The 23418-nt window shown below is 40.0% G+C and overlaps 2 protein-coding genes across 2 annotated transcripts; both read right to left on the bottom strand.

Moving 5' to 3' along the window:
• Positions 1–12552: 12552 nt before the first annotated feature.
• paqr7b (progestin and adipoQ receptor family member VII, b) lies at positions 12553–19019 on the bottom strand. The gene is made up of 2 exons (XM_035162455.2): positions 18869–19019; positions 12553–16205 (listed from the first exon to the last, which is right to left on the bottom strand). The coding sequence occupies exon 2, from the start codon at positions 16197–16199 to the stop codon at positions 15141–15143; it is 1059 nt and encodes a 352-aa protein (XP_035018346.1). The 5' UTR covers positions 16200–16205; positions 18869–19019; the 3' UTR covers positions 12553–15140.
• A 2825-nt stretch (positions 19020–21844) lies between these two features.
• Positions 21845–23378, bottom strand: LOC118114234 (stathmin-like). Its single transcript, XM_035164558.1, has 4 exons — positions 23294–23378; positions 22446–22618; positions 22123–22314; positions 21845–22021 (listed from the first exon to the last, which is right to left on the bottom strand). Exons 1-4 carry the CDS (start codon positions 23307–23309, stop codon positions 21962–21964), a joined length of 441 nt encoding a protein of 146 aa, XP_035020449.1. The 5' UTR covers positions 23310–23378; the 3' UTR covers positions 21845–21961.
• Positions 23379–23418: the final 40 nt, after the last annotated feature.

The raw sequence follows: 23418 nt of genomic DNA, 5'->3' as shown, positions 1-23418 counted from the left end.
TTAGTGCATTTTCCCTTTATAGGACAGTATGTATATGTTGAATATAAACTACTTTATTTGAGTGAACATTATATTCCAGGGTTTGAAAGACATGTCATTTTAAATGTTCTTTTCAATGCAGATGCTCCAATAAGCGTTGCACCGACTGTCAAACTCCGACTTTAATATTGAGCTTAGATACAGTTTAAAATTATACCAGAAACATATCAGAAGTGAAGCATTGCATTAAAAATGAAATTATTACCAGCAGGCTTGTTCAACCATGAATATTGAGTGATGTATTGATTCCCGCTGCACCTCCACACCTCAGCTCTGTGTTTACTGTCACACCTTGTGAGGGAAAAAAAGATTATCCTGTGTGAAGTCAAATCAGCACTGACAGGGTAATGAATGAGTCCCATGATGAGCATTTCATGGAGGATGGATTATTCAAATCAATAAAGATTCATATGTATCATATAGGCCGACGTATATAACAGCCATTTTGAAATCATTGCAATTTTCTGCAGCGTGGCTGTTGATCACTTGTTTTCTCCTGAATTAGTTTTTATTATGTGGATTTTATAATGAGGGTTAAAGTGAAAAATAGAAAACTAGTTGTTCTGAAGGAGCCGAGAAGTGGCCATCCAGGAGCAAAACATAATTTACAGCCTCGCCTGTGATTTGTCCATATCAGAATATGCAGCTGCAAGTTCGGTTTTTATTTTGCATGTTGTGTGCGTTCAGATAACTTTTTATTTCCAGCTGGCAGCCCACAGTGCACTGCATTATGGGACGACAAATACGCCATGTTTTTGTCTACGATTATTACAGCCCTGTGTAAACAGCCCTTAAATAGCACACAGCTCCGAGCTGAATAATAAGTTTGTAGAATTCCTCCTTGACCTTTGCTAGAATGCTTTAGCGTACGCCTTTAAAAGCTTTGAAATGTTTTTTTTTTTTTGTCCCAGAGATACAACCTAGTGCTTGATTAAATATTCTGTTGAAATTCCCCTGTGTTATCATGAATGGACCCCTACTCCTTATCACCTCATGCCAGTCCCCTCCATAAATATTTACCCCAGAGAGTTGTGTCTGCAGAAGAATACCAATTCTATTACAGCAGACCTTCCTGCCGAGGGGAAGAAGTGTGTGGCATATTGCTGAGCATTGGATTAACTGTGAATAAATTAATACAGCATCTGCTCTTTCTCTCATTCACTTGGCTAATATGTTTATATTCACTCTGTATATGTGCTCCAACTGCATTCCCATCTGTGCTGTATATTATCCTCTGAGATTTCTGGGCAGTGCCCATCAGTGTGATGGACACGGTCTGAACTGCACAACAATTAAAAAATGTTTATACATCCAGATTTCATCCACAAAAATTCAATTTAACCATATAGTTCCCCTGTGCTCAGATAAATACATCCCACAGGAGTGTACCAGCAGCCAGAGTTCTGGTAACAACAATATGGTAACGGTAACGAGAAAGGCACTCGGAGAGCACATGCTTTGCCAAGGCCAACATCCTAAATTGCAATGTTTAAAAAGGAAGACAAAAACAAAAAACATGGATCAGCCTGTTTATCCGGATTCGATAAAAAATGTAATGGGTGAAGCCCCAGCCCTCCACAAAGAAAACATGAAAATAACCAGCCACAAGTAATGATTCCTGGTTCAAGCCCTTCCGTGCGATAGAAGGAAGCAGCTAAATCAGCCAAAATTAAAGCCCTGAGCAACAATGAGCAGGTTTCAGAGGAAAGAGACGAATCACACAAACTATTTGATTGAGTATTTGTTCAGGAGATTGTGCATGATGTCGCAGGTTAATCAGGATTGCTCGAAGGCATATTGACTGTGCAAATATATAGTAGGCCATGCCCACTTTCATTATTCAATATTGCATTTAAGATTATGGTTGATATATGAACCCAGAGCATGAACAAATAAACCAGTGCTTATGTTTGTTGATAGTTCCAGCTGGATTTGAGCCAAAGAAGCTGAAGACTAACGAATCTCTGCCCTCTCAACTTTGATTTAAGATTTCTTTTCTTTTTATGGTTTCTTTATCATTTGCTTAACACTAACGTTTCTTTGTAGATAGGTGTCTTTTGACAGGGTATTTATGTTTGCACATTTTAGGTTTGTTAGTAAATTAATGTTAGTAGTTAGTACAGTCCCTCTTTGTGTTTGTCGAGGACTAGTCCATGTCTTTAGAAGCTCCCTGTGTCATTTCTGAGCAGTTCAGTTTGGTTATGTTTGGTTGTGTTAAACTTGTGTTCTACGTGTGTTCTTTGTTGCTTGGTTGACCTCTTTTTGAGTGAGTGCCCTTCATTTTGTAGCTCTTTTCTAGTTTCTTATGTTACACAGAATTGATTTACTTTTGTAACTTGCTAGCAATTTTTGAACACAATATTAAAGGAGAAAATGTCCTATTTTACACCTTTTCCTTGTGCCTTTTTGAATGGTCCCTGACAGACCCATAAAGGATCACACTATTGGAAAGTGTAATATGGTAACAATAATAAAGATACCAGTTAGGGCTGAGGAACAGTCATCATTTTAATCTCCTATCGTGTGTATCGCCTTTTTTTTTTACTCATAAAGCAAAACTTCTTGTTTTGAATTAATATTCTTTACATTTATAAAATGATATGTGCTTGCCTTGTTAAAACATATCTAACCAAACCTGTATGCTGTATCATTCCTCCATCTATTATCTTCCTATCCTTTTAGGGTCGTGGGTAAAGTGGGGGGTGGCTGGAGCCAATCCCAGCTGACATTGGGCTGGAGGCAGCGTACACCCAGGACAGGTCGCCAGCGACATATAGAGATAAACAACCCTTCACACTCACATTCACACCTATGGCCGATTTAGAAACTCAAATGAACCTGACCCCGATCTGCATGTATTTGTCCTGTGGGAGGAAGCTGTAGTACCTAGAGAAAACAAATGCAAACACGGGGAGAAAATGCAAACTCCACACAGAAAAGGCACCAGCTGAACCAGGAACCCTCCTGCCGTGAGGTGACAGTGCTGTATGCTGTATCATATGCACCTTTTTTATACGGGGCAACAAAACAATTTCATTGTGGAAATAAAATATGAGGATAACTGTTTTCTATTAAATCTGCCTTAGCTTAAACAGTTTGGTTGCCATGATTGGGTTTGTGGCCGTGTGGCTTCTTATTTGCCGCTCTTGAAGTTGTTGAGCCAGCTGTCTAAAGTAGGGAGATGAGTCATGAGTGCACGTGGGCGTGCGCCTTGTTAAGCCACACAGAGTTGCTCTTCACACGGCTTGAAACACATTTTGGTCCCTTTCAAGGGCATATTCTTTTAAAGGACTCTTGAGCGCCCACCAAAATGCAAACCACAGTTATCTTCATCACAGGCATTTACTTGAAGTGAGCGTGTCATCAATCTTTCATAAAATCTACATCATAATTCCTCTGGACTCGAGAGTGGCACTGAAATAAATTCTAAATAGCACCATAACGAATTTTTTAAATTGGCTGCAAATGGAATGCAGTCAGACTGTATTATGCTTATGTATCAGCAATTATGCAATAATCTGTTTTTCAAAGACCTAAAAGAATATATAAATATATATATTTGGTGTATTTTCTGACATATCAAATTGGTTATTAGCCCCTCGGCAGGATTGGCTTCTTAAATTAGGTGGCATATGTTCCATATGTCTGTCCAAATGGTATGGTCTAAAATCCTGCACAAAATCACGTTTTACTCCCATTATAAAAAGTGAGAGCATCAAATGCACAACAGTAGTCCGAACTACTGCCGATGTGAGTTGGGATGAGAGGAAAGTTCTTCGCCTAAAGAATGAAAAACTCTCTCAAACCAAGTTTAAAAGTGCTGCTCTCTCACAGCGGAGAGGCCGAGGGGAAAACCTTAATCAGAAACAGTGTGACAGTCCCAGAGTTTTTATCAGCGCGGCCCCTCCTCTCTGTGATTTAGTTACTGTGCCTGTGCTGTCAGCCCGAGCGACCATCCATTAGCCTGTGTGGATCCGCGGGGCCGCCAGCTCCAAAACACGGCGATTGCCTCCACCCAATTCCTTGTTTTCCCTCAGACACTTCTATTTAGATTTTGTCAAGATACACTCATCACATTAGATGTATTGTTTCAGAGTGATGGTCGTGCGTTTCCTCTACATTTCAATGCATCTTCACTCTCCTCTTGTTCGCTCTCCCAGCTCACCTCCTCAGCAGATAAGAAAAAGGATTTGTTACATATATTACATTATTGTAGGCCTGTTAAAGGAAGCAGGCCCTGTTTATCATCTTTTTTTAAATGCTATTACACAGCTTCAATTACGAAGCCACCATGCTGAGGGGAACTTGGAGCCACAGGTGCTGTGCCTCCATGATAGGGTGTCTGCTCATTTATTTTGCTTTCTGATAATCATAAAGCTAAAATGACTTTGTATCAAAGCATGCTAAAACAAAAACGCATATTTGGAAAACTGGAAATTAATACGTTTATTGGCAATATTATGATGAAGGTACAATATGGTTTAACAGCAGAATCAGCTTTATTTGCCATGTATGTACTAGGAATTTGACTCTGGAGTAATTGCGCTCAGTACTTACACAGATAGACAAGCAGTTAACTCCAAACTAGAAGAAGCTGGCAAAATAAACATAACTACTATGTACAAATAGAGTTAAAACTGTACAAGACAGTAGTACAATGGGAAACAAGATGTGCAAGGGTGGACAAAAAACATTTAACCACTACACAGATATGGAACTGTGCCCAGAGGACAATAGTGCAGTCGTGCAAAGATGCTCAAACAAACAAATATGGATCATTAACATACAGGTTACTTATATACATGAGGTAGGTGAAGAATATGGTGCAGAGTGCATATGACTTATACATTATCATACAAGGTTTTGATTCTAATTAAATCATAACAAAATTATTGTCATCTTTAGTGTTTGTGTTCCTTTCATATGGTTGTAGTAGGGCTGGGCCCTATATCAAAAAAATATATCAAGATTAAAATGTTCATATATCAGCCAATATCATAATTATCACAAGTGTCACATTATTATTATTATTATTATTTCTTTGAAATTGTAAGGCTAATTTTGATCAGGTAGTGATTTTAAGGGCGCTTTCACATCCACCTTGTTTGGTTCAGACCTTCAGACTTTTCAGTTTAGTGATTTGGTTCATTTGGTTCATTAAACAACAGAAGAAGAGACAGAAGCTGAAGCACCTCACAGTGTTTGCCCCTCAAGTTATACCGCTTGAACAAGGACGTTCATTTTGGTCGTAATACTATAATGACATCATACAGCTGGAACAAAATAAGTCAAGTGAAAAGGTTCATTCCTTTTCTCCATTTAGACAGAATATCTACTGGTTTCTATGCACTTTATTCACAAAAGTTAACAAAAAAAGGACAAATTGACAACACACTTAGAAACCAATCAAATAGGTAGACACAGACCATGTAGGCATTGACGACAGGACATACACAACATATAAAATCTGTGTTCCGCTCCCTAAATGACAAAGTGAAACCAAACTACCTGGATCACATGTGAACAATGTAACAAACACGTGAGCCTTGGTTTGGACTTGTGTGGAAAAAGCCTTTCAACTCTTCTTTATGAGCAGAGGATGACAAACACATGATAAACAACAAATATGAGGTATGTTGTTTGTGCTCTACCTCCTCACTGTGTTTGCTTGTTTGACTTGCTATTGCTTGAAAGTGTATTGCGATTATTATTAATATTGTTGTGTCCCCCAAGCTCTACTTGGTCATTGTGATTCTCACCTTTAATGAATAAAACATTAAGCCTGGTGAATTCAACTCCTTTTACTTGTTATCATTATTCTTTTATTGCATCCACTACACACAATACCCAGTTCAGTTCTTATATAGCTATGATAGACTTCCCTCTACATTGAGGGCACATCTTCTCACACCAAATCGGCCTCTCACAGGATGCTCAGCTGTTGCTGAATAAGCCGGTTTAGAGTGTAGAAAAGGGATCAGAGGGGGTTGCCAGTTTGAAGCGCCTCTCAGGTCTTCTGCTCTTTGAAGAGGAGCAAGTCTATTCAGCAAGACTGAGCCAATACCATATAGCACCATTTCCCTTTATCATCTCTGCACCTCCCCAAAATTCAATTTAACATTTTCTCTGCTAATCCTCAGTGTGGATGGAATCCCTGAAAAAAAGTCTCAACAATAAGTGAGCCCAACCAATTGCATAATCCCGGACTTACATTCCGTTACAACTTAAAACTGAAAGAAGATAACTCTGAGCAGCGACTGTGTGAGCATTGTTCTGTCTTGCCCTCGACTTTCATCATTCACAAGGAAAAAAATGAAGTTATTTTTAACGCTGCTTCATAAAATAAGTCTTCAACATTGATTTCCAATATATAATATTGCCAAGATATTAAACTAGTGATTGTTGGAACTTGAAATGGTTTTTCATTTCCTACAGCAACGAGCGGCTTGTTCAAACACTCCTATCAGGCAATTTAAACCAGTGCTGCTGGTGCATGGGTAATTGAATATTGCGTATCAAGGAACAGAGATGAGCAGAGGAAGGGCACAGATAGGCTGCAAACAAATGGATCCGCAGCCATCTGGAGTCTTTTGAGAAAACTCATACAGCGGAAAAGGAGGAGGAGGAGGGGACTCTTCACCAGGTGATGGGTTTTTAGAATTGGAACATAAAGACTGCACAGTGAGGCACAATGAGAGGAAGAGAAAAGCTAGAGTGGGTGAGAGGATCGGGGGCTTGACATTTTGACAAGCACATAACCATCAAAACTGTAATTTATTCAATAAGCCTCAGATATCAAGCAAACACTGCAGTGTCCCAAATCCTAACTACATACGAACAGTGTACAGTATGTTCAATATAACCTTTATTTTACAGTAGGTTTTTGTTACTTGAGATAGAAGAAATTAAAGTACTTAACCGTTTTATGGATTCAAACATGAAATGAAGAAATCGTTATGAGAAGTAATATCAGATTCCTGCCTCGAATATCCCATTAGCACATCAAGAGAATCTTTCCCTATTTTCTGCAATGGTCAGTCACTGAAATCCTAATTGACCCTTTTATGTGGGAAATAGGGTTGAGCAACATTTATAACGATTGAAACAGTTGAAATATGACGTCAATCTTTTTATTATCTTTTTGCCAGAAATTCCTCACAAAGTACAGCAGTGTCCTCATGATCTCAGATTTGTGTGCCCCAGATTTTTTCTGGTAGCATATGCCTGTTGACATTGCTAATGTTTAATAATTTATAGGAAATGCAGAGTTCAATATTTTGTATTTTAACTATATTAGGCTAATGTTTATATATATTTTTGAATATAATATAATATATTTAATAATATATATATATATTTTTTTTAATGAAATTACATTTATCCAATGATTTAGTGTGTCTGGTTTTGGTACCCGTACCTAAATAAACAGCACGGTACCTGTACCATCCCCTAACTTGCAAAAGTGCGAGTGCCCTTGAATGTAACTTTTATTTACTTTCTTACGGATCAGTGTTATACAGCTAATTTGATGCTACAGAAAGCAATTCAACTTAGATTAGCACAAAAACTGGATTTAACCTTCTCCTTTAAAGGTCCCTAATTCACACTTAATTATGTTGTATGTGAACTTCTTAATCTTAACGCTAAGATAAATAAACCAGTTGCAAATCACTGCACAGACACAAGAGCTGTATCCATTTTTAAATCTAACTCTTGGCAGGAAAGCAAATATTAATATTTTACAGAAAGTTGTGTCCACTTTATGACACATACTCAAAAGTAGTTTGCTGCAAACAAAAAGCCCATCAGACGGCAATGAACTCCGGAGGTTCAGGTTACAGCACAGTACAGTGAAGGAGTTTGGTTTGCTGCAGAGGTATATTGGCTGTCGTGTCTCAACTCAAAGTGAGCAAAAGGTTATTCCAACAGTAACACCCACAAAATAAGTCTATCCACCCTGCAAGCTGCAGTAGCAGCAGCCTGCTGGGAGAAAAACACAATGTCCAAGCTTCCTAAAGTTTCCCCCTCTCTGGTTATCTGGCGTCGGGAGCCTGTGACCCTGCAGTATACTGAGAGGTTAAGGGGCAGAGGAAGGGAATTCATTATCCTTGATCTGTTTCGAGCTTTGGCAAGAGAGAGAGAGACCTTCAGATAGGGCATTCGTGCTTTCTCCTCACCACCGCCAGCCTCCAGTATCTCCTCCACCAGCCCATGATGAATAGGCCTGATCAGTGGGCGAGCTGATTGGTGAAGCAAGTAGCACAGAGGCAACTGCAGAGATGAGGAGGAGCTAAGTCTCTGCTGGAAGAGACTGAAGCTCATAGGTTGGTAAATTCTGACAGTGCTGTGGAGTGAGCACCTCAGTGTATATCTGTGCCAGCAAAGACAATGCAATGTTCCTGAGATTAAGACGGGGGCTAATTCTCTCATGTTATTAGACGTACCAGTGAGTCAGTGCCTCATTATTCTCTTTATACAAAGCCCCACTCGCAGTGTAAGGATTCATTCTCAAACAACCATTGATTAACTGAAGCCTCATAATTTATGTCCCTCAACTGTCTACCTTATCAACGTCTCATTTTATATTTCTGTTTCATTTACGCTTATCTGCCCACTGCACTCTGACTCTGCTATAAAACACACATGACTGATGATAAACATAACTGCAGATTCTGGGACTGGAAGGAGCAATATCCATTTGAGTAAATGGGACTTGATAAAAGGAAGCATTATAAAAGACAGGAGTTGATTGATGAGCACAGTATTGTCTGTATGCTGAACAAAGTAGACTCAAAGTAATTGTGTGTTCATGGTGTCGGAATAATCACAGAAATTATTTCCCGACCTGGAAAATTCATGTGAAAGCAGAACGTGGACAGTTTACCAAAAAAACAATTTTCCTGCAGACCTGCTCTCACTTTAACTAATAAACACCAACACTCATCACAAGTGATTCGGACCTGATCAGTACATGAAGTTTACTTAGAGTTTGTTTGGTTCACTCCAGAGTTCATGAGGCTGCATTTAAACCCGAATGAAAAATGAGTCATCAACATTTTGCGCAAACTCAGTACAACACGAGACGTGATGCTCACAGCCAGGACTCAGTGTTAAGTGACCAGAGGGACACGGATTCATGATCGATTGATAACTAAATACATGATGTTAAGTTTGTCATCCAAATCATAACTGAACAAATTAACACTCTACCATTCGTTGATGATAGGCTAAGCTAAGCTAACCGTCGCTTGGCCTCTGATTCAGATTTAATAGACAAAAATGAGAATCTATCTCCTCTTGAGAAGAAAGCAACAAAGTGCATGTCCAAGAACTATAGGCTGTATTTTCAAATCCACCCGGGAATAACAGATGTTTTTTTCCAACCTCTTCACATTTCAGGTGAACTGGGCCTTTAGAAAGGAAAGCATCCAGTGTTATCTTCTGTTCCGTGCACTATTACACGGTTTACCAAAGAAACTAATGATTCAAAACGAACATTTCAAAGTCAAACAAGTTGCGGCTGTGTAGCTACTTGAACATGCACCATTATTAGTTATGAGAACAGACTGGAGGACAAGTATTGCATTTTCCATTTCGATTCAACTCTAATTTACAGTCTTGTACTGCTTTCACCGGTTCCTGCTATGATTACATACCTCATAACACAGTGATTTTCCCAAAGCTTTTCTCTGAGTAATAAGAAAAGTGAGAGACCATATGAAAATGCCACAATAACCAAAGAACAAAATACCAGCAAATGTAGATAGACGGGGGAAAAGGTTGGCTGCCTGTCATCTGGCAAAAAGAGAAGGCAATTTAATAAGTCTGAATAAAGCCGTTCCCTCTCGCAAGTCAAACCTTTAATTACAAAACACGGTAGGAGACCAAGGCCGCCTAATGTTACCTCGGCAACCTTGATACAAATCATACAGAGCAAATAAAGCATTTAAAAAGGATTCGAGTGGAGCAATAACTTTGCAGCACAACTCGCAGACAGAGGGAGAGGAGACTATGGAGCCGCGAGGAGATGGACGACAAGCTGCTCCAGAATCTGGCGTTTGAAAATTGATGGAGTCTGGGGAAGCAATTGATACTTCGAGGACAGGAAGCAGGCTGTAAGGCAATTATCACCATCTCTGGCATTTGATTTAAGACCGTCCGAGTGTGTAATACTGTGAATTAATCACATCCAGGGTAGATACATCAGGAGCTCATTTCTGCCTTAAGTTTCAATGATTCTTCTCCATCACCGGAAAATGTACTTTAGAGACGTTCTAATTAGCGGAGCATATGAATTTCCACTTGCTCGGGATATAAATGTGTGTGTGCATGTGTGTGTGTGTGTGTGTAAGAGAGAGGCTAAGCTTGACAGCATAGTTACTTTATATGAATGCATTGAGCATCCTCATAAGCAAATAACCTGATATCAACTAAAGGCACAATGCCAAGTCAACCCACACATTTAGATTAATGGAGGAAACAAAAATAAACATATGGAAATTGTGTCAACACTGGAGCCACCATGTCCACACATTCAGGACATGGATCTCATTACATTACATTTTACATTTCATTTAGCTGACGCTTTTATCCAAAGCGACTTACAATAAGTGCATTCAACCATGAGGGTACATCTCATAAACTCATGGGGCTGCAGCAGAGTGAGCAAGATGCCGTTCCCAAACAACATCTGCATGAAAGACAAATAGATCTCATCATGTTCTATTATTCTTAAGACTATTAAGCAAAATTACAGTGCCTGTTAATTAACACTGAGGAAGTGGCATAAAGTATGCTGTTCAGAAATGCAGGCTGCAGATGGCTTATGATGAATACCCAGTGCAACAACAGCAGGGCATCCCTATCAATAAAAAGGCATTAAACTATAATAAATTGCCAGTTCATTTTAAAGCACTGGGATACGTCAGCGGTGAATGTTTAGATAAGACGTGCGGATCATCTGTGCCCCCGAAAGGAACGATTCACTCTCTTAAAGATATCTCCTGTGGGATGAAATCGATCTTGTGAGAGTGATTCAGCTCATCTGCCGAAAAAGAACTCCAGATAACATTAAAGTGAAACTGATCAAAAATAATCGACAAAATAATTGCCGGCGCATCTATATTTAACACCTTTGCACTGTGCAAGAGACTCATCTGTTTAGTTTCTGCCCTTGAAACCAACACAATGGTGCTTGTCGCCTTGCAGCAGTAAATATGCCAGTGGTGTCATGATATGCTTCATCACATCTTTAATACACATTTGAATCCTACGACCTCTCTTGTTTAAATATTAACATTTTGTCATTCAGTGACTCATTTACGCTCATTACTGAAAAGGCTATTGTAAGCTGCTTTACTTGATGTCGATTTTGGGGTTGTTGTTGTTAGGCCTTGCTTTTATGAAAAAACTTGATGCAAATAACTGCTTCTTCATTATTGAAGGTTCTTGTTTTGTGTGTGTGTGTTTGTGTGTGTGTGGGTGGGTGTGTGGGTGGGTGTGTATGTGTTCCTCACATAAACCTCGAGTCAACAACACAATCCTTTCAATATGCTGGAGTTTTATCTTTGCTGTCGAACCCATGGATGGTCTTACCAAACAACAAGGCTGCCCTCTAGTGGCGAAGGATTACAAATCATATTGTATAACAGGTACATCTGGGAAACGACTAGATTTTAGAGTGGACGAGGTTTTATTGGCCATTACTAACATTTACCACCTCATCACAGTCCAGGTCCATTACTCTATTGGGTCCAGAAGAGAGAAATATTAACTACATGCTGTAGATTTTGAATGACTGTATAACATTATTTCACTTTGGTTATAGGTTTTAAGAAATATATTGAAATATTTCCAAGGCAGTTTTATTGTCTGCAAAGTGGCCAAATACAGTATATCTGCAGTACCTGTAGACAAACTTAGTATATCAGTAAATAAAACGTATGATTTACAGTGAAATTAGCTTTTAGAGATTGGTTTGTAATATTTAATATACAATACGTCATAATATATAATAATAATGGACAATAAAATAAAATGTATAATAATTTTATTTATAATAAAAATATATACTCAGATATGTATCTGCAAACAAAGAGAAAGCATAATATTTTAAATCTTAAACTGTGAAAGTAAACCACTGAATACTGAAACCTCTGAATTAATAGCATTTAAATATTTTACTTAAATCATCAATTTGAATTCATGTGGTTTGAATTCTATGAAATTTTAATAATGTATTTCGTGTTTTTTTACATAAAATTTTTTAAACAGTGAACACTCATGCAGCCTTGAGTATCTGTAAAGGTTTTTGAAATTGCAGAACTTGAACCGACCTCGAAATTTTTTAAGTGGGGAATTAAAACGCATACAGATCGTTTTCAAAGTAAAGTGCAGTATTCCAATGCTCTCAGCTCAGTTAACTTTCACAAATGGGTCCATAGTTGCTGATAAAACTGATTTTCTTTGCTTTTGAATGTTGCCTCACCTGTGAAAAATGAATGAGAATTTGAATTCACTGTCACACTTTAATTTTTTTTTTTTTAAATACCACAGAATATTAGTACAGTCAGCCACACATATTCATAGAGGCAGAACATATTCTAGTCGCTCTCACACTGCTTTCATGAAGAAATAAGGAGGAAACCATGGGTGGCATCAGAGGCTATGTTTATACTAACACTCATGTTTGTCATGGGTCACTTTTGGGGACATTACACAGACCACTAACCCCAAATTCTGCTTTTTCCCACCAATTGAGGCCTTTGTTCCCAATTAGAAAATCCATTCCCAATTACCTGGTGTTAAATCTGAGATCTTTCCCCAAACGCAGCCTATGACACAGACACACTTACTGTATATGGAGTGCTGGCTATACTCCAGTTAAGATCGTCAGGGTAAATTGGCATATAACTCAGGATCATCTCTGACACAATATCCATGTTGCGTTTAGCAAAGAGGTCTGTGGTCTCCCTCTAGCTGCTCGCTCCCTGTTTGAATCATACTTAATCATCTGTAACACATGGGATAGAAATTTAAACCCCAGCCTTAATCGTTTTTGGTCCTTTTTAATGATCAGGACAATAATGTTATGTCACATGCTGGGCTGGTGAGGGACTCTCAGGCTTTATGCGCCATCATCAGCCTTTAATGAAGCACCAGACCACATGTGCAAAATGAACTTTACACACAACAGCTTCATTCTTTTTGCCAACCGATTTATGACCCTGCACAAAAAAGGCATAAAAGGGAGGTGTCTTGCAGAGGCGCCCCCTGGAATGGAGAACAGGTTCACCCAGGTTACTCTGAATTAACACACACACACAAACACCAGAGTAACCACATGGACAGCAGACACCTCCAAGCATGTAAACATAGCCAGTGTTGTCAGCTACAGTTTATACAGTGTGGATTCAGGCAGTGCATGATGAGACCAGGACAGTACAGTCAACAGTAAGAAGGTTCATATTCACGGGCGTTGAGGTTAAATCTCCCCAGTCACATGTTTGCAGTCAGGTCAAGAGATGAAGTGTAAAAAAGACTTAACCCGTCACTTCTGACATTCTGTCTCTGAATTCATCTTCCAGTTGTACCATCACTGAAGCGACACAACAGATTCATTGGCACATTAAACATCATCATGAACAGAGAGTGCTGCAATGAATATAAATAATTTCTGACATTTAAGATTTTGGTGAGATAGGAATCTTACACATTTCCAGTGAGCCGTGTGTTTTATATATCTATAACAAAACAGAGAGAAGGAAAAGGGTGTTTAAACAAAGGGGACTCTTCAGAGTAACAGTGCAGCGGAATGAAATGGTGTATTCATAGCCATTAAAGCCTTGATAGTCAGGACGACACCAGACATAAAGCCGGCTCTGAAAGAACGCTGCACAATGAGAGAGTGCTGTGTTCCACCAGAAAAGAAAAAAAATATGCATTCAGGTCTGAACGCGACTGATTGAGAGAAAATGGGATGCAGACGACTTTCGAGAGAAATACAGCTTATTTACAGGATAAGAAAGAAGTGCAAGGCTAAGCTTTCATAGACATTCACACACTTAATATCCACAGTATATACCAAAAGACATGCGTAGAGGCACATACATATTCATCATACAAAAACTCAAATATGCCGAAAGCAGAACACCAGTTGGACGCGGCGTTTTGTGACTCAAATCCGGTCGAACTCGATGCTGAAAACAACGCACACAGAAGCATCGATATCATGGGATGTGAAAAAGGCAAAAGCTGATGTTCCAGCCCTTTGAATCAAAATGAACACGACCACAACAACAAAGTGACATCAGGAATCTTCCGTCCATCTCTTAGCCAATACTGAGTGCCAGCCTCACTTTCAACATTATTCAACAGAATGGTATCACCCGCATCATTTTATTTATTTTTTTAAATAAGAGGTACATATTTGGTTTTCAAATTAGATTCTCGATTTCCCCATAATACGTTCAAACATTTGCACGGCAAAGCATTAGCGCCTTGATAAATTAAAAATAGAAAAAGAATTCGGCTCTGACCCCTAAAGAGAGGGTCAGATTCAGTTTGGAGAAAAACATTGAGTGTGAGAAAGGTAACTAGATAAGAAAACCAGTCCAAATTGGATTTCAATTGGTATTTGACTGCGATGTACAAAGTGTTATGGGACTGCAAAGATAAATACTCGCATGATTTGAAATGTTACAAATATATTAAGACATTGAGATATTTCTAAATGTTATTCGGTAAAAGTCATCTTTACAAACCAGTCTCTCTTTTTTGGGTCACCTTGACAGAAGTGTATTTTTGTATGGTAAAGTAAAACATTCCTTTAGACTAAGACTAAATAAAACCTTGCAGACTAATAAAAGATCAGAGTAGAGATGCAAGGACTCAGTGTTTAACTACTACCTGTATTGCTACAGACAACTTGTAAGATTCCCTTTTCCTCAGTGAAATTCAAAAAACACAATTATAGCTCACTGTAGTTTGGCAATTCACAGTCACTGTCACAAACTGATAAATGTCAATAACAAAAACATTTTCTTTTATACAACAGAGTAAAATAAATTACTTTTCTTTTCCTTTTACTCGGATTTCAACTCTTACTCCTCCTTCTCGTGGAGAACGGCATGTACGCGCTTGCGTACATAAAAAGCGGTGAGAGCACTGCAGCAGGCAGTGAAGATGAAGAGTGCAACAGCATCATGTGCGAGATCGCCGTGGAGGCCCTCGTAGAGGGGACGGCGCTCTGTGAAGTCTATTCGCAGCGCTTCGATCTGCGTCAGGGTGCACACCACCACGAACACGTGAAAGATCTGGTGGCCCTGTCCGATGAAGTCACACTTCCCAGGGAACAAGCTCTCTGGGTGCGGGCAGCAGAAGAAATAGGCGCTGATTAGGAAAAAGACCACATGGTAGAAATGGTACGCCACAACTGGGTCGGAGCAGCCGTCCCGGTAGCAGCTGTAGATGCGGTGAACCACAGGGCTTATGTCTAGACAGTAAGCCAAGGCTGACGGCACCACTTGGAAGAGCTTGAGGACAAACTTGGGTATGTCAGGACTGGCATATTTGCCGTAGCAGCAGCCGAAGCAGGTGAGCCAGGCCAAGAACGCTGCGGCGGGTAAAAAGATTCCTTGCACTTTAGTGTGCCACTCTTTCTCTATGGCGTAGTAGTAGTGTGCCAGGGCACTGCCATACTGGTAGACGGCCACCCCCACGTAGTCGAGGAAGTAGAAGCTGTAGCAGGAGAGCTCAGACTTGGCAGAGAGGAGGTGAGCGAGCGCGCTGAAGGAGAGGTAGGTGAAGGCTGCCAGGAGGACAATGAAGAGGGGCTGAGCATGAGGGTCTCGCAAAAAATCAACCGTCATCGAGATCTCCTGCCACTTCACCAAGATGATGAAGGCGGCCAGCAAATGGGTCCACACATTGAGGGTCTCATTGTGCCTTTGGAAGAGGGTGAGGAAGTAGTAGCGCCAGCTGTGGTCCGGCTGCCTGTAGCCGGTGAGGATGTGACGCTCGCGGAACACCCAGGGCACATCGCACACCTTCACGGTGCAAGGCAGCGTGGGGAAGGCCGACTCCAGCAGCTGAGGGATCTGTCGCAGCTGCTGAGCGTTGATAAACAGGCGACCGATCTGCTCCATCACCACTGTCGCCATGGTAAACTGCGGAAAGAATGAGGGAACAGTCAGTCAGTGGGTCGGTATCAGTCTGGCCCTTCAGATGCTGTCAGATACTGTGTGCAGCTGCGTGTATACGTGTATAAATGCATGTACGAACTGGGACTGTCAGTTTGCACCTGCTGCATCACCACTGTTACAAAACAAAGACGCACTGTATTTGATCAATGAGCCGAAAAATGACCGACTAGTTTGAAGATCAAAGGATCATTTAAGTCAGCCAAACTAAACATACAAACATTCACAGCATCCAGAGTTTGTTTCTTTCCCGTTTGTATGATAGTTGATCAAACTAATTATTGACAACTAATAACTAAATTTGTCACATGGGGTCCTTAATTAAAAAGGTTTTTATATTTAATATTTGTATACGTTTATTATAAAGTCAATAGAAAGGTTAAATAAAAACATCTGGTCAAAGGATGCATAAATAATTAATAGGATCCTTGATCAATAACATTTTCAAGTCACTTAAGGTCTGTGAGAGAAATTGAACACAGCGACTTATTAATAGCTTTATAAACAATAAACATGTTACCAAACATTTAAATTGACATTGAGCCATATAAGGATTCATCTCGAGTTGTGTTCATGGTCACATGAATAACATAAGTCCAACACTCTCCGTTCACCTTTGTTTTTGTCTCTAACCAACACCTAAGAAAAGCTTCTGGAACTGTTGCACACCACAGGAGCTCACATGCAATAATAACCCTCTGACCTCTGCAGCCCTTAAGGGAGGCAAGTATAGACTCAGGCGGTCACACATTCTTTCTCAAGTCTCAGTATCTTTGTTTCCAAATGGTAAATGACTTCCTTTAAAATGTTTCACTCGAAAAGAATTAATATTACCTAGTGTTTAGGGACATTTATTGGAAAATAGGTTACAACATGACAGAGAGGAGGGTTGCTTTGACGGGTGATTCTATTGGTTGATTATGAACGGTGATCCATGGGTTAACGAAATGAATGAAATCCTTAATCATGATATATGTGATATTATATCACAATATCAACATTACTAGTGATATAGTATATTTTCTTAACACCCAGAGGTGTAGGTATTGAGAGGATTTGAACAGTTACACAGTTTATACATTTTTCTATTCTTCAGTTTAAAATAAAATAATGGACAATACATTAAACTGCCAAGTCTAAAGGTCTTTGCGGTCAAGGTTTACATTAATATTAAAAGAACGATTTGGGGCTACAACATCTTCCACACATGACAAAAGTAACTGAAATCAAACAACTTCATCAGATGAAATATTTCACAGAAAACCCTAAAGAGACTCTTTAAGCCAAAGACATCAGCAGACACTTTAACTGTAGCCATGTTCAGCTCCTGCTAGGTGTGGGCCCCCCTCGTGTTTTTGTCTGGTCTTCGCCCTGAGGTTATTTTGGCTGAATATTTAGGATTGTTGCCCGGCCCAAATAGTTTTGGAAACTCTAAGCCAAGTATGAGCTTTACAGTCCATGGACAAACAATACAACCACACACAACTGACCCAGACACACAATGCGTTAAAATTGTTATAACTCTCACACTTAGCGTTTTAATGTAGTGGGCCTATCTAAATGTCCCTCTGGATCAATAAAGTATCTATCTCTATATCTATCTATCCATTCTTTTCTTTCCTATTTGGTGCACTGAGAAGCCTGAAGAACCAAACAAGTATATACGTCTAACTATTTTTGATCCACTAGAGAGGAATGACTGATGATATGGACAGAGTTTAATAACAGGAGATCGTTTGCTTGTTTAGATTTCTCCTCTTCAAATCTTGCCCAACTGGTTTTGGTCTCACCCTTCAGTAAATAGACGATTAGGTCGACATGCAAACAATAAGAAAAGTGTGATAAAAGGTTCCTGAGATGTTGTGCAACAGATTGTGTTTTTCCAATCGTTCCAACACCAACAGTTTTTCTGGAAAAGTGTAATACAGTAAGGCTGACTACACTCCGGCAGTGCTCTGTTTCGTGCTCAGTGATTAATATGAGCAGCAACACGCAGGATTAGGACCAGGATTAAATGGTCATTTCGTTGATGAGATGGCCGCAGATCTTTCTCCTCTTGCAGGAGATGTGGGGAGATCAGGCCGAGTGGGATGAGCGCAGGCCGGCCGAGGATCAGGAGGAGACTCGTGGAGTGATGAATGGGAAGACATTACGTAACATAAGCCCATCCGAGTCCACACCCTCCTCCTGCTGCTGCTTCATACAAGGGGTTTCAACGCTGTAAAATATTCATGGTGACAGGGAAATGCTCGACTATAACCGTGGAGGATATTTCGAGGTGTTGGTTTGAAACCCAGGCCTGCGTAAAGGGCCTGTTGCAGATTATTCCCACCAGCAAACCGTGCACCTGATCGATGTTTAAATTCCAGATCCGGGGTTAGAAATAACATGCATAACACCATTAATCCCCATGTGCATCACATACATCCACCGTGGAGCTGAATTCAAGAAACATCGCTGCACAGTCGTGGAAACCTGACAGGCGGATATATATATATATATATACATACATTTTTTTTTTTTTTTTGCGTCGAGGCGCATCTGAGCTCATTTCCACGCGATTTCACTCTATCGCCTCGGCAAAGCGGGTGATTCTGCAGAGGAGACGGAGCTGGTGTAACGGGACGTACCTGTGGATGTTCGGATCAGTCCAGAGAGTGTGGTGTAGCCGTGCAGGACGTAGATAACATTGTTTGAAGAGGGGAGCGGATGGAGGATGACCGTGACGGGAGCAGCGCCTGGCGGCTCTCAGCGCGCAGCTGCCGGGAGGAGACGGGCACCGAGTGACGGGCGCCACCTCTGGCCAATCGGCGAACGCGACGCGGCTCCTTCCCGCCGCCGCGTCTATCGCTTTTAACCAATGAGAGTAGCCGCCCCAGTCGATTAGCCCACCCTCCTCTCTCAATAGAGATTCTTCCGCTGCCTCATTACTGCAAGACACTCATTCTCCCATGAGGCATTTCTGTCACATCAGGCATCTGGGGATTCAGTCCCAGTCTGCTGATAGTTTAACAACCTGGTTGATCTCATGGGTAGAACACTAGTGTGTTTCGGTCCGGTGACTGCTGGCCCCATTCAAATCCGTTATAAGTCACATAATGTGAGTTGTTATGCTATATATTGTTGTCTATACCTACCTACCTTTGATACCCTTTGATACACAACATGGGTCAAAAGTGACCCGGCTCAGTTTTTATTTTCTATATCGTCATCATTCAGTATTTCAGGTATTCCCCAATTAACTTGTCTTTGATCACCACAAATCTTTATTTAAATTTTTCTTTTGTTACTTTTTGAATAAAATCATTTTTGGAGAACTGGATGAGGAAAATGAGGAGGCAATTCTTGGTCTTGATTCTGAGTCTGAAATCTCTGATGCTGAGGACCTATACTTTGTTCTACAGGATCAAGCTGGAGTTGTGGGCGGGTCTTGGAATCCAGCTCTCCTAAATGGAGTAGGCTCCTTTGATGATATAAGAGACTCATCTTCTACTGTATGTGATCAAAGGAGCCTTCTCCTAAATGAGGAAGCAAGAATAAGCTATAAACGAATATAGCAAAGAAACACCCAGCCATGCATGAAATAACACAGGAAATGAAAAACGGGTCATTTTTGACACATGCACGTTGTGCATTAGAAGGGCTTTGCATAGCTTGTGTATCAAAAGGTTAAGGGCTGCAGGGATTCAATCTGCCTCGACCGGTTGGGGTGAGCAGAGAGAAATGGGGAGGAGAAGAGAGGGGGGTGGAAAAGAGGAGAGAGAAGAGAGAGAGATAGGGGGGAGGGTGAGAGAAAGGAGAGAGAACTCAGGAACCGTTGTGCACCATCCGGTTTCAGCTCTGACAGACTGTTGTTATAATGAAAATAATAACAGTGATAAGGATGGATGTAAAGGTGTTATTAATGATAGCAGCAACAATTCATATAATAATAATAACAAAAACGCAAAATCTGCTAAATTTTATGCAAAATCCAGATCGAATGAATTTAAATGTAGTTTCATAAAGAAACTGTTGGGTCGTTGCAGATTAATGCGCTTCACTGAGTGACATTCTAGTTTATAGTTACACTGATCCATCAATCCACATATAGACTGTATATAAAGATGGACGACACGTCTCCACTCCCTCCCACCATCCAGAAATGAAGCCAAAATATCACGGGTATGAACGCTGCCATTTTGCGCATTTGGAGCCAGAGTCTGTGCAATAGCCATCCCTCGATGGGATGGCGAGGAACATCACAAATGGTTTCTTCCTGCTCACTGAACAACAAGCACTTCTCCCAGTAGACCACATGAACCTGATATATCTCACTCAGACTTGATTCATGCAAAAATAATTTTCTTTATGGGCAATATCTTATATGTGAAATCCTGTTTACATTGTATATATTATTTCTATTCTTATGTGCCTTTGTGTTTGAATTGTACGTTTACTTAATTATTACTTCTGCTGATGTTTCTTTTTTCACTATCCCCTTTGTATCTGTAACATTTCCCCACAGTGCAACTAATATAGCATTATCATACCTCATCTTCATGAATTTAGAATTATGTTACCAGGAGTGGTATTGTGGACTCTAACATATTTTTAAAGCTTTATTCCTGCTCACCACCATGAACATCTCCCCAGCACATGTCATAGTGTGTCTATGAGACTGCTTCCTGAAAACGAAGGGGGTTACAGTGGTGTTAACAAAGGTTACATTGACACATTTTGCACTTGCAGTCTCTTAAATCACAAACCAAGACATCTCACTGGAATACAACATCTGTCACCATCCCTGCTGATCATAACTAGGACAATGGCCATACATATTTGAAGTTACACTATAACAAGGTTTAGATCAAACCCAGTACAAAATTCTTAAACTCTGTTCTTCATTTGGCTTTTAAATTGCTCTTATAAAAATGACTGTGATAACTTTACCGAATCTTACTCGGTTATCAAACCAAGCAATCTTCTAGTGTGTGGACTAGTGTGGAAATCAGTTTTATGGCCTGTGTCTTCCCCCATGTTGAGCACTCAGTAACAAAGTCACCCTTGTGTTTCTGTGAGATCTGCATTGTCCCCTTATTCAAACCGTCCGATTCAATGAATATTCCCAGTATATTCATACAGAGAACATAAAGTACATGCTCCACAGAGATTAATAAAGCCAGCAGAAGTAATGATGATCATGAGAAAGCATCCAAAAGTCTAGCGCAGGCTGGGAAAAGTGTCCTGGAGTCGGGCTGGTCTTTGTCCCCTGTGTCGTCAGAACTCTGCACTACGGGACGAGAGTCTTGTGGGCTGACGAGCGCAGCACTTTCCTCCAAACACATGACAAAGATGGGATTGTGCAGCTCTGTGGGTGGGTGTGAGTGCAGAGCAATACAGACTCACACACAAGCAGCTGTGTACATTTCTACAGGCCACAAATCATCACATGTTATTTCACTGTAACCACGAAGTATTCAATTACTGTGAAACCTGAGAAACAATCAATATTATGACATGTAAAGACAAGTTGAGATAAGTCATGATATTAATACAATCTTGAAAATTGTTTCTTTAGTTTAACGCTGTCAGATTCGTTCTTTTATTTGTTATTGATGCAAACTGAGGGAAAAGGTTTATCCATGAGTGTAAGAAAGATAAGAAAGAATAGTTGTGAAAACATCAGATAAAAAAAATATAGCAAAATCTTTAGAGATGTAAAAACTGTTTTCTAGGTTATATCAAATTAATAGTCCTTTCTGCGCCTCCTTGTTCTTCCTCACTTCTTCCAGCTTCTTGTTCTGTTTGTGTTTAAAAGACAAAATTATAATTTTGTTGTTTTTTTCCCCACATTTAACATGAAGCTGGAATATGTTGGTACAACAGTAGGAGCTTTAGTTACCTTCTCCTTGAACTTCTCGTTGAGAGCTGCCATCCGTGCGCTGCGGTTCTCCTGATATGCTTCCATCTGCTGATTCAGTTTCTGTCTCACCATCTTGCTAAAGTTGCAGTTTCCCTCGATGGCCTTCTGAATGACTTCCTTCCCGTGCTCTCGTTTCTCAGCCAAGTGTTTCAGTACTTCAGCCTCGTAGCTCTGACGAGTGACAAAAGAGAACCTCTGTAGTGAGTTGACAGAACCTGAACACCAATCCAGGTTACACTTCAAACCACTTTTGGTGTTTTTTTTCAAGTTTGATTATCAGTTCATGTTATTTGTGCAGATACCTTGCGTCTCTCTTCAGCAGCCTCCAGTTTCTTCTTAATGTCATCGATTGACATTTCCTTCCTTTTAAGAGGGGACAGTGGAAATTCCACCTTGGCGTCGGGAGTTGAGGGGCTCAGGATGACCTCAAACGCCTGACCTGAATTACACTTCTTCAGCTCTTTCACTTGGATGTCTGTAAAACAGGAGATTTAAGTACATACTTGTATAAATGACCAACAATATCAGTTTATATTTACTTTTTTTTTAAAATAAACTGACAATCAACTGTTTATTCAGTTAATGTGCAGTGGACAGAGACAGCTGATGAACCATATCTGCACTTGACTGTCACCCTAACATAGAGCCTCTGGCTTGTATGTCTGTCCGTCTGGAAATTAAAGGGGGTTGAGTTGGCCTCAAATTCCGGTGGATGTGGATTTAGGGGTGGATTTTTTCCCACTTTCTTTAACATTGGAACATGGAGCATCATGAATCCTGTTTTTAGGAATCCTGCATATTTAGAGTTCTGAGATTTATGAGTGAGCAGCACTAAGTTTTCTAGAAAGAATGATGATTCTGTGTTGATGATTTTATGACCATTATGAATGAGTTATATTATAGTAATAGTATATAATACTGTGTTGAGTTTACATCTATTGACCAGATACATATAGTCAAGAGTAAAATATGTCAAACTGATTTCATAATCACTGTTTAGAAATATGTTTTATGAAATTTATTTATTTATTTAGGTTATCAGTTTACTTTTATATTTCGGAGCCTCCTCAGGCATGCACTGTACTGAGTGCCGTTGTAGTTTTAAAGGTCTTGAATTTAACTGTCGTGCAGTAACTGTTTCATAACTTACCTCCACAGTTTTCCATTTCAGCAGAAGCTGCCAAAAATTCGTTGGTCAAATGAGAGGATGTGGTAGGTTTCGTGGCAGCGGTAGCTCGTATAGGCACTTCCGGTGTCAACAGAAACTGCCTCTGA

This window comes from Hippoglossus stenolepis, chromosome 8 (genome assembly GCF_022539355.2).
Source record: "Hippoglossus stenolepis isolate QCI-W04-F060 chromosome 8, HSTE1.2, whole genome shotgun sequence".
Classification (NCBI taxonomy): domain Eukaryota; kingdom Metazoa; phylum Chordata; class Actinopteri; order Pleuronectiformes; family Pleuronectidae; genus Hippoglossus; species Hippoglossus stenolepis.
The sequence above is the reverse complement of the archived record's forward strand: the minus strand, read 5'-3'. Positions and strand labels throughout refer to the sequence as shown.